The sequence below is a fragment of the Piliocolobus tephrosceles genome, chromosome 1 (genome assembly GCF_002776525.5).
Source record: "Piliocolobus tephrosceles isolate RC106 chromosome 1, ASM277652v3, whole genome shotgun sequence".
Taxonomy (NCBI): domain Eukaryota; kingdom Metazoa; phylum Chordata; class Mammalia; order Primates; family Cercopithecidae; genus Piliocolobus; species Piliocolobus tephrosceles.
The window spans coordinates 162,367,281-162,384,009 of record NC_045434.1 but is presented as its reverse complement, the minus strand read 5'-3'; the positions used below and the strand labels follow the sequence as shown (position 1 = coordinate 162,384,009).

Sequence of the window (16,729 nt, the reverse complement as noted above, 5' to 3'; positions counted from 1 at the left end):
GTTTTTGTCAGGTTTGTCAAAGATCAGATGGTTGTAGATGTGTGGTATTATTTCTGAGGACTCTGTTCTGTTCCATTGGTCTATATCTCTGTTTTGGTACCAGTACCATGCTTTTTTGGTTACTGTAGCCTTGTAGTATAGTTTGAAGTCAGGTAGCGTGATGCCTCCAGCTTTGTTCTTTTGGCTTAGGATTGTCTTGGCAATGCGGGCTATTTTTTGGTTCCATATGAACTTTAAAGCAGTTTTTTCCAATTCTGTGAAGAAAGTCATTGGTAGCTTAATGGGGATGGCATTGAATCTATAAATTACCTTGGGCAGTATGGCCATTTTCACAATATTGGTTCTTCCTTTCCATGAGCATGGTATATTCTTCCATTTGTTTCTGTCCTCTTTTATTTCACTGAGCAGCGGTTTGTAGTTCTCCTTGAAGAGGTCCTTTACATCCATTGTAAGTTGGATTCCTAGGTATTTTCTCTTTGAAGCTATTGTGAATGGGAGTTCATTCATGATTTGGCTCTCTGTCTATTACTGGTGTATAAGAATGCTTGTGATTTTTGCACATTGATTTTGTATCCTGAGACTTTGCTGAAGTTGCTTATCAGCTTAAGGAGATTTTGGGCTGAGATGATGGGGTTTTCTAAATATACAATCATGTCATCTGCAAACAGGGACAATTCGACTTCGTCTTTTCCTAACTGAATACCCTTGATTTCTTTCTCTTGCCTGATTGCCCTAGCCAGAACTTCCAACACTATGTTGAATAGGAGTGGTGAGAGAGGGCATCCCTGTCTTGTGCCAGTTTTCAAAGGGAATGCTTCCAGTTTTTGCTCTCTCAGTATGATATTGGCTGTGGGTTTGTCATAAATAGCTCTTATTATTTTGGGATACGTTCCATCAATACCGAATTTATTGAGCGTTTTTAGCATGAAGGGCTGTTGAATTTTGTCAAAAGCCTTTTCTGCATCTATTGAGATAATCATGTGGTTTTTGTCTTTGGTTCTGTTTATATGCTGGATTACGTTTATTGATTTGCATATGTTGAACCAGCCTTGCATCCCAGGGATGAAGCCCACTTGATCATGGTGGATAAGCTTTTTGATGTGCTGTTGGATTCGGTTTGCCAGTATTTTATTGAGGATTTTTGCATCAATGTTCATCAGGGATATTGGTCTAAAATTCTTTTTTTGTTGTATCTCTGTCAGGCTTTGGTATAAGGATGATGTTGGCCTCGTAAAATGAGTTAGGGAGGATTCCCTCTTTTTCTATTGATTGGAATAGTTTCAGAAGGAATGGTACCAACTCCTCCTTGTACCTCTGGTAGAATTTGGCTGTGAATCTGTCTGGTCCTGGACTTTTTTTGGTTGGTAGGCTATTAATCATTGCCTCAATCAGAACCTGCTATTGGTCCTTTCAGGGATTCAACTTCTTCCTGGTTTAGTCTTGGGAGAGTGTGTGTGTCCAGGAAATTATCCATTTCTTCTAGGTTTTCTAGTTTATTTTCGTAGAGGTGTTTATAGTATTCTCTGATGGTAGTTTGTATTTCTGTGGGGTTGGTGGTGATATCCCCTTTATCATTTTATATTGCACCTATTTGATTCTTCTCTCTTCTTTATTAGTGTTGCTAGTGGTCTATCAATTTTGTTGATCTTTTCAAAAAACCAGCTCCTGGATTCATTGATTTTTTTGAGGGTTTTCTATGTCTCTGTCTCCTTCAGTTCTGCTCTGATCTTAGTTATTTCTTGCCTTCTGCTAGCTTTTGAATGTGTTTGCTCTTGTTTCTCTAATTCTTTTAATTGTGATGTTAGGGTGTCAATTTTAGATCTTTCCTGCTTTCTCTTGTGGGCATTTAGTGCTGTAAATTTCCCACTACACGCTGCTTTAAATGTGTCCCAGAGATTCTGGTACGTTGTATCTTTGTTATCATTGGTTTCAAATAACATCTTTATTTCTGCCTTCATTTCGTTATGTACCCAGTAGTCATTCAGGAGCAGGTTGTTCAGTTTCCATGTAGTTGAGCAGTTTTGAGTGAGTTTCTTAGTCCTGAGTTCTAGTTTGATTGCACTGTGGTCTGAGAGACAGTTTGTTATAATTTCTGTTCTTTTACATTTGCTAAGGAGTGCTTTACTTCCAATTATGTGGTCAATTTTGGAATAAGTGCGATGTGGTGCTGAGAAGAAAGTATATGCTGTTGATTTGGGGTGGAGAGTTCTATAGATGTCTATTGGGTCCACTTGGTGCAGAGTTGAGTTCAATTCCTGGATAGCCTTGTTAAGTTTCTGTCTCGTTGATCTGTCTAATGTTGACAGTGGAGTGTTAAAGTCTCCCATTATTATTGTATGGGAGTCTAAGTCTCTTTGTAAGTCTCTAAGGACTTGCTTTATGAATCTGGGTGCTCCTGTATTGGGTGCATATATATTTAGGATAGTTATCTCTTCCTGATGAATTGATCCCTTTACCATTATGTAATGGCCTGCTTTGTCTCTTTTGATCTTTGTTGGTTTAAAGTCTGTTTTATCAGAGACTAGGATTGCAACCCCTGCTTTTTTTTTTGTTTTCCTTTTGCTTGGTAGATCTTCCTCCATCCCTTTATTTTGAGCCTATGTGTGTCTGCATGTGAGATGGCTCTCCTGAATACAGCAAACTGATGGGTCTTGACTCTTTATCCAATTTGCCAGTCTGTGTCTTTTAATTGGACCATTTAGTCCATTTACATTTAAGGTTAATACTGTTATGTGTGAACTTGATCCTGTCATTATGATATTAGCTGGTTATTTTGCTTGCTAGTTGATGCAGTTTCTTCCTAGCATCTATGACTTTACCTTTTGACATGTTTTTGCAATGGCTGGTACCTGTTGTTCCTTTCCACATTTAGTGCTTCCTTCAGGATCTCTTGTAGGGCAGGCCTGGTGGTGACAAAATCTCTTAAGCATTTGCTTGTCTGTAAAGGATTTTATTTCTCCTTCACTTATGAAACTTAGTTTGGCTGGATATGAAATTCTGGGTTGAAAATTCTTTTCTTTAAGAATGTTGAATATTGGCCCCCACTCTCTTCTGGCTTGTAGAGTTTCTGCCAAGAGATCTGTTGTTAGTCTGATGGGCTTCCCTTTGAGTGTAACCCGACATTTCTCTCTGGCTGCCCTTAACATATTTTCTTTCATTTCAATTTTGTTGAATCTGACAATTATGTGTCTTGGAGTTGCTCTTCTCAAGGGGTATCTTTGTGGCATTCTCTGTATTTCCTGAATTTGAATGTTGGCCTGCCTTACTAGGTTGGGGAAGTTCTCCTGGATGATATCCTGCAGAGTGTTTTCCAACTTGGTTCCAGTTTCCCCATCACTTTCAGGCACACCAATCAGATGTAGATTTGGTCTTTTCACATAATTCCATATTTCTTGGAGGCTTTGTTCATTTCTTTTTACTCTTTTTGCTGTACACTTCTCTTCTTGCTTCGTTTCATTCATTTGATCTTCAATCACTGATACTCTTCCAGTTTTTCGAGTCAGTTACTGAAGCTTGTGCATTTGTCATGTAGTTCTCGTGTTATGTTTTTCATCTCTGTCAGTTCTTTTAAGGTCTTCTCTGCATTGATTATTCTAGTTATTTATTCATCCATTCTTTGTTCAAGGTTTTTAGTTTCTTTGTGCTGGTTATGTAGTTCCTCATTTAGCTCTGGGAAGTTTGATCGACTGAAGCCTTCTTCTCTCAACTCATCAAAGTCATTCTCTGTCCAGCTTTGTTCTGTTGCTGGCAGTGAGCTGCGTTCCTTTGGAGGGGGAGATGCGCTCTGATTTTTTGAATTTCCAGCTTTTCTGCACTGCTTTTTCCCCATCTTTGTAGTTTTATCTGCCTTTGGTCTTTGATGATGGTGATGTACTGGTGGGGTTTTGGTGTGGGTGTCCTTTCTGTTTGTTAGTTTTCCTTCTAACAGTCAGGACCCTCAGCTGTAGGTCTGTTGGAGTTTGCTTGAGGTCCACTCCAGACCCTGTTTGTCTGGGTATCAGCAGCGGAGGCTGCAGAAGATAGAATATTGCTGAACAACGAGTGTTGCTGTCTGATTCTTGCTCTGGAAGCTTCGTCTCAGGGGTGTACCCCGCCGTGTGAGGTGTTGCTCTGCACCTGGTGAGGGATGTCTCCCAGTTAGGCGACTCAGGGGTCAGGGACCCACTTGAGTAGGCAGTCTGTCCGTTCTCAGATCTCAACCTCCGTGCTGGGAGATCCGCTACTGTCTTCAAAGCTGTCAGACAGGGGCATTTACCTCTGCCGAGGTTTCTGCTGCTTTTTGTTTAGCTATGCTCTCTCCCCAGAGGAGGAGTCTACAGAGGCAGGCTGGCCTCCTTGAGCTGTGGTGGACTCCACCCAATTCGAGCTTCCCAGCGGCTTTGTTTACCTACTTAAGCCTCAGCAATGGCGGGTGCCCCTCCCCCAGCCTTGCTGCCGCCTTGCAGTTAGATCTCAGACTGCTGTGCTAGCAATGAGGGAGGCTCCGTGGGCGTGGGACCCTCTGGGCCAGGTGTGGGATATAATCTCCTGGTGTACCCTTTGCTAAGGCCCTTGGTACAGTGCAGTATTAGGGTGGGTGTTGTGTGTCTCACTTTGCTTTGGCTAGGAAAAGGAATTCCCTTCCCCCTTGTGCTTCCCAGGTGAGGTGATGCCTCGCCCTGCTTCAGCTCTCACTGGTCAGGCTGCACCCGCAGACCAGCACCAACTGTCCCACACGCCCCAGTGAGATGAACCTGGTACCACAGTTGAAAATGCAGAAATCACCTGTCTTCTGTGTCGCTCACGCTGGAAGCTGGAGGCTGGAGCTGTTCCTCTTCGGCCATCTTGGGCACCACCTTCAGCCTAGAATTCTTATTTGCTAGAATCTTTGCAGATTTTCTAAGAATACAGTTTTTCTAGAAACTGCAATATGAACATTTTATCTTTTGTAAAAATTTAGCGTTTTAAACATATTTAAAATTGTTGTATCATTTAGTTTTAGATTAGACAGTTAAACACTTTTCAAATGTTCATCAGACTCAAGGTTTAACAAGGTAGAGGTTTACTTCATAGTCACATTGAGTCCAGCCATGAATGGGGAAGGGGCACCACTTCTCCATGTAGTCATTCAGAGTCCTAAGCTGACAGAGATTCTGCCTTCTTCAGCATAGGGATCCCAGGTTCACTTGACCTTGTCCAACTAGTACAGAAGAAAGACAGCCTAGATTGCATGGGAGATATGTAATGGGCGAGGCCTGAAAACAGCATAAATCACTTTCACTCTCACTTTGGGGTGCAGGCATGTGACCACACCACATTTATGGAACAGACTTTGCAAAAGTGAAATAATGCCTACGTAATACTTAGTTGTGTGGGATATAACATAGTTTACTTAAGCATTATCCTACTATTGGAAAGAGTCTGTATTCATTTCCTTTTCCTTTTTTGCTCTTATAAATAAGACTATAGTCAACATAATTATACAGAAAGCTTTCTCTTTATTTTGGTTTATTATCTTAACCTTATTTCCTAGAAATGGAAATATTGGGTCATAGGATAAGACCATAAGATGCTTGATATGTATTTCTAAATGACATTTTAAAAGGACTATAACTAATTAAATAAAACCATGACAATGAATACCATATTCTTGCCACCATTGAATAATATAATTTAAAAGACAATTGCTTGCTTTCATAAATATGATTTTTTCCCCATTACCTTATTTGGGGCAAGAGGTTTAAATACTGGTTAAGATACTGGTTAAAGTAATAACATATGTCCATTGTAGAAAATTCAGAAAATATACAAATCACAACCATTTATCACTTAGAGATAATAAACTATGATTTTCTCTTTGTAATTAAATTCATATAAATTATTCAATGTATTCTGCTTTTATGGTGTGCATTCCATGAGGGCAGCCACCATTTCTCCCATAAATTGCTGAATCCTCATCTGCCAGTATCTGCCATAGTGGTCACTCAGTAAATGATTTTTGGATGAAAGAAGGAGCCACAATAATATTTTGGTATTTTACCATCTAGTCTTCTTCTTTTACCTCTATAAATATAGGTGAAATTGTCCTAACTCATTAAATAATTTTAAATATTTTTAATAGTTTTATAACTGCATCATGCCGATGTCCCTGTTTGAAATTTATGGTTTTTGCTTGAAATATATTCTTGACATTTCTGAATTGGTTTTCTAACAGAATGCTATCTCCATAGTTTAGCCGAATCTCTTTACTACATTCTGGTTAAACATATCTTTTTACTCAATTTTTAGTAATAACATAAATGCGGTTCAGCACCCTACCTTTTGCAAATAAAATCACCAGCATTTATTATATTGATCTTATATATTGAATTACACTTGACTAGATAATAATAGTAAAAAAGATTATTGTTAAGAATTTCTTCTGTGTTTGTTATTCTTACTTTATAAAATCAGTAAGTTTCCTTAGAGTTATTGAATTCATTTTGCTTTTTAAAAAAATTCTCAAGTCAAATAAATATAGAAAGGGTTATTTCAAGACTTTAATGCCTAAAGTTTGAGTATGGAAAAGGCTAAATAACTATTTCCATGTACTGAGCTTTGGAGAAGGGAAATTTGAGTTGGAATGGGGACATTTATATTTTTCTTGTTTATTTATACTGTTTCTTGTATATAGAATGAGTTATTTTTGTTATCCCAGTTAGGATTGTAAAACAAGCTACAGTTAGCTCTTGGATGAATTTGTGGATTATTTTCCACCTTACACGGTTTTTGTAAGATATGTTCTATATGTTTTAATACTTTAAAATATAAAGTGAGCATAACATTTTTTTCTTTAAATAGGTAATAAAAACTTTAGATCCCAAGTTAAATCCAGCATCAGCCGAAATAATGTTACTAAGAAAGCAGTTGGCAGAGAAAGAGAGAAGAATTGAGATTCTGGAGGTAAAACTTTTATATTTACTCATCTCTCAATTATTTTATAGAATCCTGGTAATTAACTGCTGTCATATATTTGCCATTAATGATGAAGTTTTACAAGAAGTTAAAAATGTCATGTTTTAGCATCCAGGGTGTTTATTACAAAGCATCTCACTGGCCACCCACTAGATGGTCTGTGTGTAGCTCATATACCCTGTGTATATGCAGCGTTGTAGCTCTCCTTGTCAATAACGGGCATTATATGGATATCCCTGACTTTCTAATAGAGTCCTGCTATAATGTTTCTTTTTAAATTATGCAAATATGATTTCATTTGGGGGATAAAAACCTGACCTTTACTGTTTGAAAAAGATACTGTGCTGACTTAGTCAACCACATTTTTCTTACCTTTAGCCGTTTTTCACCTGAACCTAAACAAACTTATTAACAGTGGAATTTCTGGCAGAAGGAAGTACTCACAGAATCCTAGTGAACTCCTGAACTAAAGTGGCAATCTTAGTTGTTAATCATGCAAAATTATATTAGTAATGGCATGCTCTCATTAATTAGCTGAGTCTAAATTTTAAAGATATTTTAGTGTTAGTGGTTATATTATTTTTATGATACTTAGGTAAGTATGTCACTATGGAATTATGTATTCTTAGATTTATAATTGAGCACGTTCTGGTTTCCTTTGCAAAGTGTTTTACAAAACTACTATATTTAATACTGTAGTGAGATTTGATGCCATTCTTGAAGTAAATATATACTACCTTTTAATAACATATGCATAATTGCAGAGCCATGTTGAATTCTACATACTGGCCTTGAAATTCTCATAAATGGTACTCAGTTTCTTTTTTTTTTTTCTTTTGATACGGAGTATTGCTCTGTCGCCCAGGCTGGGGTGCAGTGGCATAATCTCGGCTCACTGCAACCTCTGCCTCCCAGGTTCAAGTAACTTTTCTTGCCTCAGCCTCCCTAGTAGCTGGAATTACAGGTGCATGCCACCACGCCCAGATAATTTTTGTATTTTTAGTAGAGATGGGGTTTTGCCATGTTGGCCAGGCTGGTCTGGAACTCCTGACCTCAAGTGATCTGCTCTCCTCAGCCTCCCAAAGTGCTGGGATTACAGACGTGAGCCACCGCACCCAGCTGTATTCAGTTTCTTTTTAAATCATCTAGGAATGTTATATTTCAAAGAAATGCACTCTATTTATGTACCTTTTTCTTGGTATTTGAGCAAGTAGGTATGAACTGTGGTAGAAATATTTTTATTTAAAGACTTAAAGACTTTAACATCCCCTCCTCCATACATCCATAGTACAACACCATTCTTCCTACATCCATTGTACAACACCAACTTGATATGCCCTTGCTATCAATGCTTGTCCAGGCTATGTTGTGTGTTCTCAAAAGCACTGGGTAAGGACATCTGTCTGAAGAAATGCTATTAATTCTTCAAGTTGTAAGTCAAATATCTCTTTCTTTATTAAACTTCCCATGTATTCTTTAGGGGAAGTTTAATACTGTCTCACTCTCCACAGGGAGTCCATGTACTTTGAACTTATGAATTTATTCCACAACAGCATCGGTTTTCTTTTTGGTACATGTGTGCATGTCTTGAGGGCAAAGACTGTATCTTTTATCTCTGTACCCTAACATTAAATATTACATCACTCAAAGGCCAGGGTTGCAGCATTATTAGTAACTTCTTGTCTTAAAATTGTTGCTTCTCCTCTCTGGCTCGCCATCTTCTCATCTATAAAATGATGAGACTGGGATTGGAAAATTGCTGAAATCTAAGTTGCTCTGTTTATGTCCCAGTGAAAGTCAGTGAAAATATACACTATTGTTGATGTTTGAAATGTACATCCCCAACAGATATGATGAGAAAATAGTCCCTGTAACTGTAAGACTCTGAGGAAAAGCTTAGGTTAAGTCACAGCACGTGGGCATTTAATTTGTGTGTATTCATCTAGACACACACTGCAAAAAGTAAAAAGGAGAAATGTAATGTAAATAGCAGAGGCTGTTCTATCTACTATCCCTCTTGGGAATTCTGTGCCTGGACTGGGTGTGAGTCTGAAGAAGAGCATCACCTCTCTTTTGGGCTTGGTTCTTTTATACTATTTGTATCATGAACATCCTGTGTATCAAGATAATAGTATTTATATAAACCAAACTATATCTGGTACTCAAGAAAAGTATGTCAGTCTCTCTGATGGCACATAAATATGGCTATGGAATCTAGTACACAGGCCACCAACAATTAAGAGAGAAAAATTTGTATTAAACTTTATAAGCAACTTAAAAAGATTTTTTCTAGGTATTTTTGACTATGTCCTCTTTCTCCCTAGTTTTGACTCCTCCAAAGGTACAGCTCTGTTTTGTTTACCTAAGCCAGTTGTTACTTTTTTCTCTAGATATGGGGGGCAGTAGCCTTAAAATCACCAGTTGTGTATATTTATGTTTAAATCACTCTCTTCTACCAGTAAATTTCTTGAAATAAAAGTTTATTAGTCACAAATCTTATTCCTTCCTAAAGGTGTTGTGCATGCATTTGTGCTTGATTCAGTTCACATTTGACTACATTGTGTGTCTCACAAGTGCAATCTTTAGATTCTCTCAATAATGAGCATAGTGAAGAAATTATTCTGTCTTTAGTAATTTGGGGTAATTTCTGGGATTTTAATTGTCCGCGTATCTTTTTTCAGAGTGAATGCAAAGTAGCAAAATTTCGTGATTATGAAGAAAAACTCATTGTTTCTGCCTGGTATAATAAGGTGAGCTGAAGTTCAGCAAATGATTAGATGAGAACAGTGTTTAGCAAACTTTTTTGACCAAGTACAACATAAGAAAATATATTTTATTTTATACCATAAACCAAGACATAGCATGTTTATGTGTATGACTGAAACAAAAGTTACCCTGTGTATTGCACTCAGATATTTTGTCATATTCTCTTTTAATGTTGATTCTAATCCACTAAATTGATTTTGTGACTCATCAGCGTTTAGCTGATACATATGAAGCACAGGTGTAATAATTCATAAACCTTTTTTAATTTGCCTTATTTGAGCTGAAACATTCAATTTTTGCCCATAAAAGATTTCTGAAGAAATATGAAGATCTGTGTAATGCAAAATTAAATGCTTCTAGTACTCAGTATTTATTTGAACATCCTCTAAAGCCTCGGTGTGTCCTTTACTGTATTTGTTACTTTATTTTTTCTATCCAGGGGTCACTCTTCATCATTGTCTCTTTGTCCTACCAAGGAGAAAATAGCATAGTTTGAAATGTGTTTTATTTTGTCATTGGTAGTATCAGTGGGATATTTTCAAGAGTAGCATTTCATGATGTATGTGGTTCTTTTGTATTATTCTAGTCAGTCAGATACGCTATTATCTACTTTTATCTCTTCTTATTTATACAAAGGCATACCACTTAGTAACTTCCCACATGTGAATGTTGTGCTCCACCAGAAAGCACTAGTTATTCTTCCTGAAACATGGCTCATGCTTTCATGACACCATGCTTTTCATCTGAGCTCTTTCCTTTCTTCTGTTGGGTAAAATGTGGCTTAAAGGGCCCTGAAGGAAATTACATGTGAGGTATTCTCAGAACTTTCTCTCATGAGTCAGTCACCCTAGTTGAGATCAGTGACTATGTATTATTTATTTGTTCTTCCATAACCTCTTAATACATACATCAGTGAAGATATTGTAGCCAAGTAGTCCATGATTGATTCATTTTTTAACCTATATTTGTTGAGCATCTAATATCCATGTACTATACTAGTTACGAGTGATGCTAAGTTCAGTAAAATTGTGTTATGTGGTCTAGTGGGAGAGTAATGACTTCCCTTATAAGAAACTCAACAGCCAATATGTGGTAATTTATCAGGTATCAATATCGAGATAGACTATAGTAAATTTAAACTATACTGGTGGTTCTCAAACATTAACATGCCTCAGAAGACTTGTTAAAACACAAATTGCTAGACGCACTGGCAGAACTTCTGATTCAGTAGGTCTGGGTAAGGTCCCTAAATTTGTATTTTTAACAAATTCCCAGGGATGCTGATATTGTTAATCCAGGGACCACCCTTCAAGAACCTTTGATCTAAGCCGTTCTATTGTGACATGTCTGCTCATAGGTGATAGAAGGATGGCCCAAACACAAAAATTTGTTATAATTAAGTCTAATTCCAGGCCATTATTTTAAGTTACTGTTTTAAATAATTTTAAATTTAGTGGATTAGAGAAACTGGAGTGTGTGCCTTCTTACTAGCATTACCATTTCACAGATTAATCACCTTCTGAACCCTTATTTTCTATAAAAATGAGGAAAGCCTTAGCTTTATAGATTGGTTTTAAGGATTAAATGCCTTTGTGAGAAGCACTTGGCAAACTCTGTGTAGTCATGTTAAATAAAAAAAAATTATTTTTTTTTTTTTTTTTTTTCAGAGTCTAGCATTCCAGAAACTGGGGATGGAATCTAGACTTGTGAGCGGCGGTGGTGCCTGCAATGACACTAGTGCATGTACTCCTGCACGGTCTTTCTTAGCACAGCAACGGCACATCACGAACACCAGAAGAAATCTCTCTGTTAAAGTCCCTGCTACAACATCTGATTAAACTGGAAAAAAAAAAAAAAAACCATAAAATAGAAGTGTCCTTAAAATATTTTGTACCTTTCAACTAAGTACCAGATTGAAAAAGAAGTTTATGATGCTGGATATCAGGTATTTTAAAATCAACATGCATCAAATTAATTTTGCCAGTTGACTTCAAAAACAAAGTATAATTAGCCATCTCTCTGCGGGAGCACATTTGAATAATTGGAGATGTAATTATACACACATTTCAAACAAACATTTGTCTTTTGAGAGTATTATAATTTCAAATTGGCCTTGTATATTTTAGTTAAATGTTTTCAGTTGTACTAGTAACTTAATTAATTTTCAATAGCTATTCAGTAATACTTAATCTTAAAACATTATCTAGATTTGTTTAAATTTTTTTGCTTTTTGTTGATTTATATAAAAACAATCTTGATGCAGGCACATGGAGAACTATGCAAGGGTGATTTGAGTTAGTATATACAAGGCTTTACTTCTGTCCCCTAATTCTTCCATTGAATGTGTACCTCTACCTTGTCATGTCATGGAAGATATAACATTTGGAAGATTCGACAATTAGAATGACTTTGGAATAATAAAATTGATTAATTGGAAATTTTACATATTCTGAAAATCTCATAGTTCTAATTTGTACCTATGGCAAATAAGGGCTTCTGGACATCATGTTTAAAATGTTAAGCATAAGAAATAAACTGACATTTGTAACAGGCAACTTTCTGAGGGAAAGCAAGCAAAATATATATATATATATATGTGTGTGTGTATATATATACTTTTTGTGAAATGTCTATATACTTTTTAAGGTAATGAAGATTTCAGTTATTGCTTTTAAGCATAAAAGTATATTTAGCTTCTGCTGAAAAATTGTATCATGTAATAATTTTGCTTCATTGAAAAGGGATGTTGCAGTGATGAAACAAGGTGGGGTCAGTTTGATTTTGTTTACTTATTAAGGAGTTTATCTCGGGCTCAGTTTGTGGTATTCAGTTCGTTTCTGCTCAAAGCTCTTATTTTCAAAGGCGTTACTTTTGAAGTTTTGGGGTCATTTTTAAAAGTTAGCACTTAAGAATTTTAGTTGTGTTAAATATGTGCTGTCCTATATCATAGCCATTAGCCATATATGACAATTTAAATTTTAATTAATCATAAACTCAGTTTCTTGGTTGCACCAGCCACATTTCAGATGTTCAGTAGCCACATGTGGCTAGTGGGTACCATACTGGACAGGGCAGCTATAGAATATTTCCATCATTGCAGAAAGTTCTACTGGAGAGCACCATAGTAAGTCTTTTTAAAGTAACTTGGAAATACTATTTGATACTAGATGTTAGACCACAAAAAGAAGAAAAATGTTAGGACTATTTCGGATATAAAAAGGAACTGAATTGTGGCATAATTAGCACCTTACATTCCATACAGTTGAATACCTTATGCTGTGACAACCATAGTTAATCGTTTCAGTGCTGTTCAGTATACATACCTATCAGCAATGTGTCTAGACTGGGGTCAGCAAACTTTCTGTGAATGGACAAAGAGTAAATATTTTAGTAAATGTCTTAGGCTTTGTGGACTACATGATCTTTGTTGCAGGTACTCAACTCTGCCATTATAGAGTTAAAGCAGCCATACACAATATATAAACAAAATGGGCATGGTTGTGTTTCAGTAAAACTTTATTTACAAAGACAGGTGGTAGGCCAGATTTGGCTTGCATGCTGTAGAGCTGTGGTCTAAATTTTATTCATAGCCTTTCTTTGCAAATACAGTGTGAGTATTGTTCCATTTACAGTGTTATAATTTTTTAGATATCTGGTTTTTAGATTTTTGCCTGGTAACTTTTTACTGAAAATACAAGGATTTCATACTGCATTTGCATCTCCGAGATTAGGGAGCACCTGTCAGGATATTTTGTTCTATCAGGGTTACTTCTGTTGACTACCTCCTAGATTTTGATACAGTTACATTGTTGAGTTTCATTTTCATACATTATTGTAGTGTCTGCTTGCCTGTGAACTTCTGGTAAAATAAAATAAGCCTTTGAAAATATTTTAGCATGGTATTTAACATTTTCTAAATATTACGGCATTTTGACATATTTTAGTCAGTGAAGACATCTGCCCCTTTGGTGTTTCTACTTGCTTATGATTGAGATTTTACAAACCCTTCAAGGTCCATTTTAATGGAATTTATTGTAAAACATTAACTTTAATAAATTAGTGTTTTCACAGATCCGATCATTATAATTGGAATTTCTAAATCGTACAATTTCTGGATAAGGACATAAGGCTAGATTCATTTTTCTTAATAGAGGAAAAGCAAATTTTCTGATTTATCACTTTTCTAGTTGATAAGTAGAATTTAAAATGTTTGATATGTAAGTATTTATATAAGACTAATGTAATTTAAAGTTCTCTATTATTGTGATTAATTATACAGAAATTCAGGAACTGATCAGAAGTGAGATTCTTTTCCACATCTGGTTAATGTAGTGAGTTGACACCCTGTGGGTGGTAAAGCATTATAAACATTTCATCATGAACCATGATTTATACACATCTGTGTTGTAAGGGAGGCTTGAGTACATCTACCAATAAAGAGATATTCAGCATTTGTCGATTTGATAAGGAATTAAATGTCCTAGTGATTATAAAGTAAAACCACAGACCAATTTGGAAATGATCTTCAATGTTGAGCACTTGCTTTAACATTAAAATTCCTTTTCTTTTTAAGGCTAAGGATGTGTACATATGGCATTGATGTCTATGTTGAGATTAACTTATGTATTGAGAAAAATTTGAAGTTTATTTTTTCAATGAATAAGGCTGTCAAAGATTTAGTATAGATTAATGATGTCTTTTTTAGAAATATTAAAGTGAGTATTCCTCATTATGTCATCATTTCTGATAATTAGAGTGCTAATTTGAATGTTAGATAATGTTTTCACATCTATACCTATTTCTTTCTAGGGGCACATCTGACCATGGGGCTTGGGGGTGACTTTTAGGCCACAGTAGTGTCTGTGTTAGGTTCTCTAAATGTGTATTTAATGAAAAACATTCCTATGTAAAAATGTGTGTATATGAATGTATGCATACATTCTTATTGTGCACCTGTACATTGTGAAGAAGTAGTTTGGAAATTTGTAAAGCACAAACCATGAAAGAAAATAGTGTGGAGTTATTAAATGATGTAGCACAAATGTAATGTTTAGTTCATAAGAGGTCCTTTCTATTTTCTATGGCAAAGACTTTGACACTTGAAAAATAGAACCAATATTTGATTTATTTTTGTAAGTATTTAGGATATTATTTTAAATAAATGATTGTCCATTATCAATATAATAGTTGTGAAATGATTTAAGTAAATAAACTTTATGCTTCTTTGTCTGTTGATTTTGATGGGTTTTTAGTGGGCATAAATGCATGTTTATTTGCTGCATTAAATAGAGGACTGAAAATATTTAGGTTGGTAAAGAAAAAGTAATTACATTTTTCTAATTTTGTTTTTCCTTTTTTGGGGGGGGGGAATGAAAAGATACATTAAATGATTTGGGAATATATCTTTTTGTGTCTCCAATTTCACCTCTGGAACCTAGACATCTTGCATTAACATGGAATCAAAACATTTCTGGGGCCGGGCGTGGTGGCTACACCTGTAATTCCAGCACTTTGGGAGGCCGAGGCAGGCAGGTCACTTGAGGTCAGGAGTTCGAGACCAGCCTAGCCAACATGGCAAAACCTCATCTCTACTAAAAATACAAAAATTAGCCAGGTGCGGTGGTACACGCCTGCAGTCCCAGCTACTTGGGAGGCTGAGGCACAAGAATCGCCTGAACTTGGGAGGCAGAGGTTACAGTGAGCTGAGCTGAGATTATGCCACTCCACTCCAGCCTGGATGATAGAGTGAGACTGTTAAAAAAAAAAAAAAAAAAAAAACCCAAAACATTCCTGGGTAATATAATTTTAGAGACTGCTATTTATCCCTGAATATCCATTCTACCCCTCTTACATTAGTGATAGAATCCCATATTTTAGCTTGTTACATTATTATCCAGGAAAAAAAGAGAAAACCAAAACTGTGCTTCCCAGATTCCTATATAACTAGGTGGGATACAGCTTTGTTCTAGATATGTAGCTTGAATGTACACAATTCACATTCCTCTGAAGTTCCAGGGGATATGGAACTTTCAAGCTTCTCTTATTGTCTTTGGCTTTTGACAGCTTGTCTATCAAAGATGGTCAATTGTGGATCTAGGATTTGACTTCTTCAAATTTATTCTATTTGCAGTTTGTTGAGTTTGGATCTGCAGACTAATGCTTTTCATTAAACTTGGGAAATTTTTGGCTATTATTTCTTGAAACATACTTTCTTCCACTTTCTATCCTTTTCTCTGGTACTCTCATTATGCACCTGTTTATACTTGGTGTCCCACATGTCTCCAAGGCTCTGCCCATTTTTCTTCATTCTCTCTCGATTCTGTTCCTCAGAATAGATCATCTCATTGGTTTATCTTCAAGTGTATCTCAAATGTGCTGCTAAGTTCCTCTAGTGAATTTTTTATTTCAGTTAGTATACTTTTCAAATATAGAATTTCTAGTTTTTTTTTTAATTTCTAGCTCCTTATTGTGATATCTTGTACTTACTGTACTTTTCAAAACTAGAATTTCTAGTTAGTTGCTGTTTTTTATTTCTAACTCCTTATTGTGATATTCTATTCAGTGGAAAATCATTCTCATATTTAACTTAATTCTTTAGCTAATAATTAATTCTTTAGGCTCATTGAACATATGTAAAGCTTTTGTCTAGTAAATCCAACGCCTGGGCTTCTTCAGGGACTGTTTCCAATAACTTCTTTTCATCCTGTCTATGAGCCATTGTTTTCTGTTTCTTCACATGATTCATAATTTTTTATTGGAAATGTGGCATTGTAAATAATATGTGGAAACTCTGGAAATCAGACCCCACCCCATGGTTTATTATTGTTCCTGTTGTTGCCTTTTGTTTAGAGACTTGAACTAATTCTGTAAAAATTCCATTCTTCATTATGTGCAGCCACTGAATTCTGTGCTTTTTAAGCAAAGTTTTCAGCTAATTTTGGACAGAGATTTTCTTAAATGTTTTGAAATAAGTCTCTCAGCCTTTCCCAAAGGGCTCTACATGTGTTTTGGGTTATACCTTTAACACACC

At 36.0% G+C, this 16,729-nt stretch overlaps 1 protein-coding gene across 2 annotated transcripts in view; it reads left to right on the top strand.

The window, feature by feature from the left end:
- The window catches only part of HOOK1 (hook microtubule tethering protein 1), a 68,605-nt gene extending 53,725 nt beyond the window's left edge, over nt 1-14,880 (top strand). Inside the window, exons 20-22 of one of the 2 annotated variants that reach the window (XM_023186700.1) lie at nt 6,820-6,921; nt 9,615-9,683; nt 11,367-14,880. In XM_023186700.1, coding sequence (XP_023042468.1) covers nt 6,820-6,921; nt 9,615-9,683; nt 11,367-11,537 — 342 coding nt within the window. In that variant the 3' untranslated portion in view covers nt 11,538-14,880. The remainder of the gene's footprint in view (nt 1-6,819; nt 6,922-9,614; nt 9,684-11,366) is intronic. The other variant, XM_023186709.1, reaches the window with a different exon arrangement.
- Nucleotides 14,881-16,729: the final 1,849 nt, after the last annotated feature.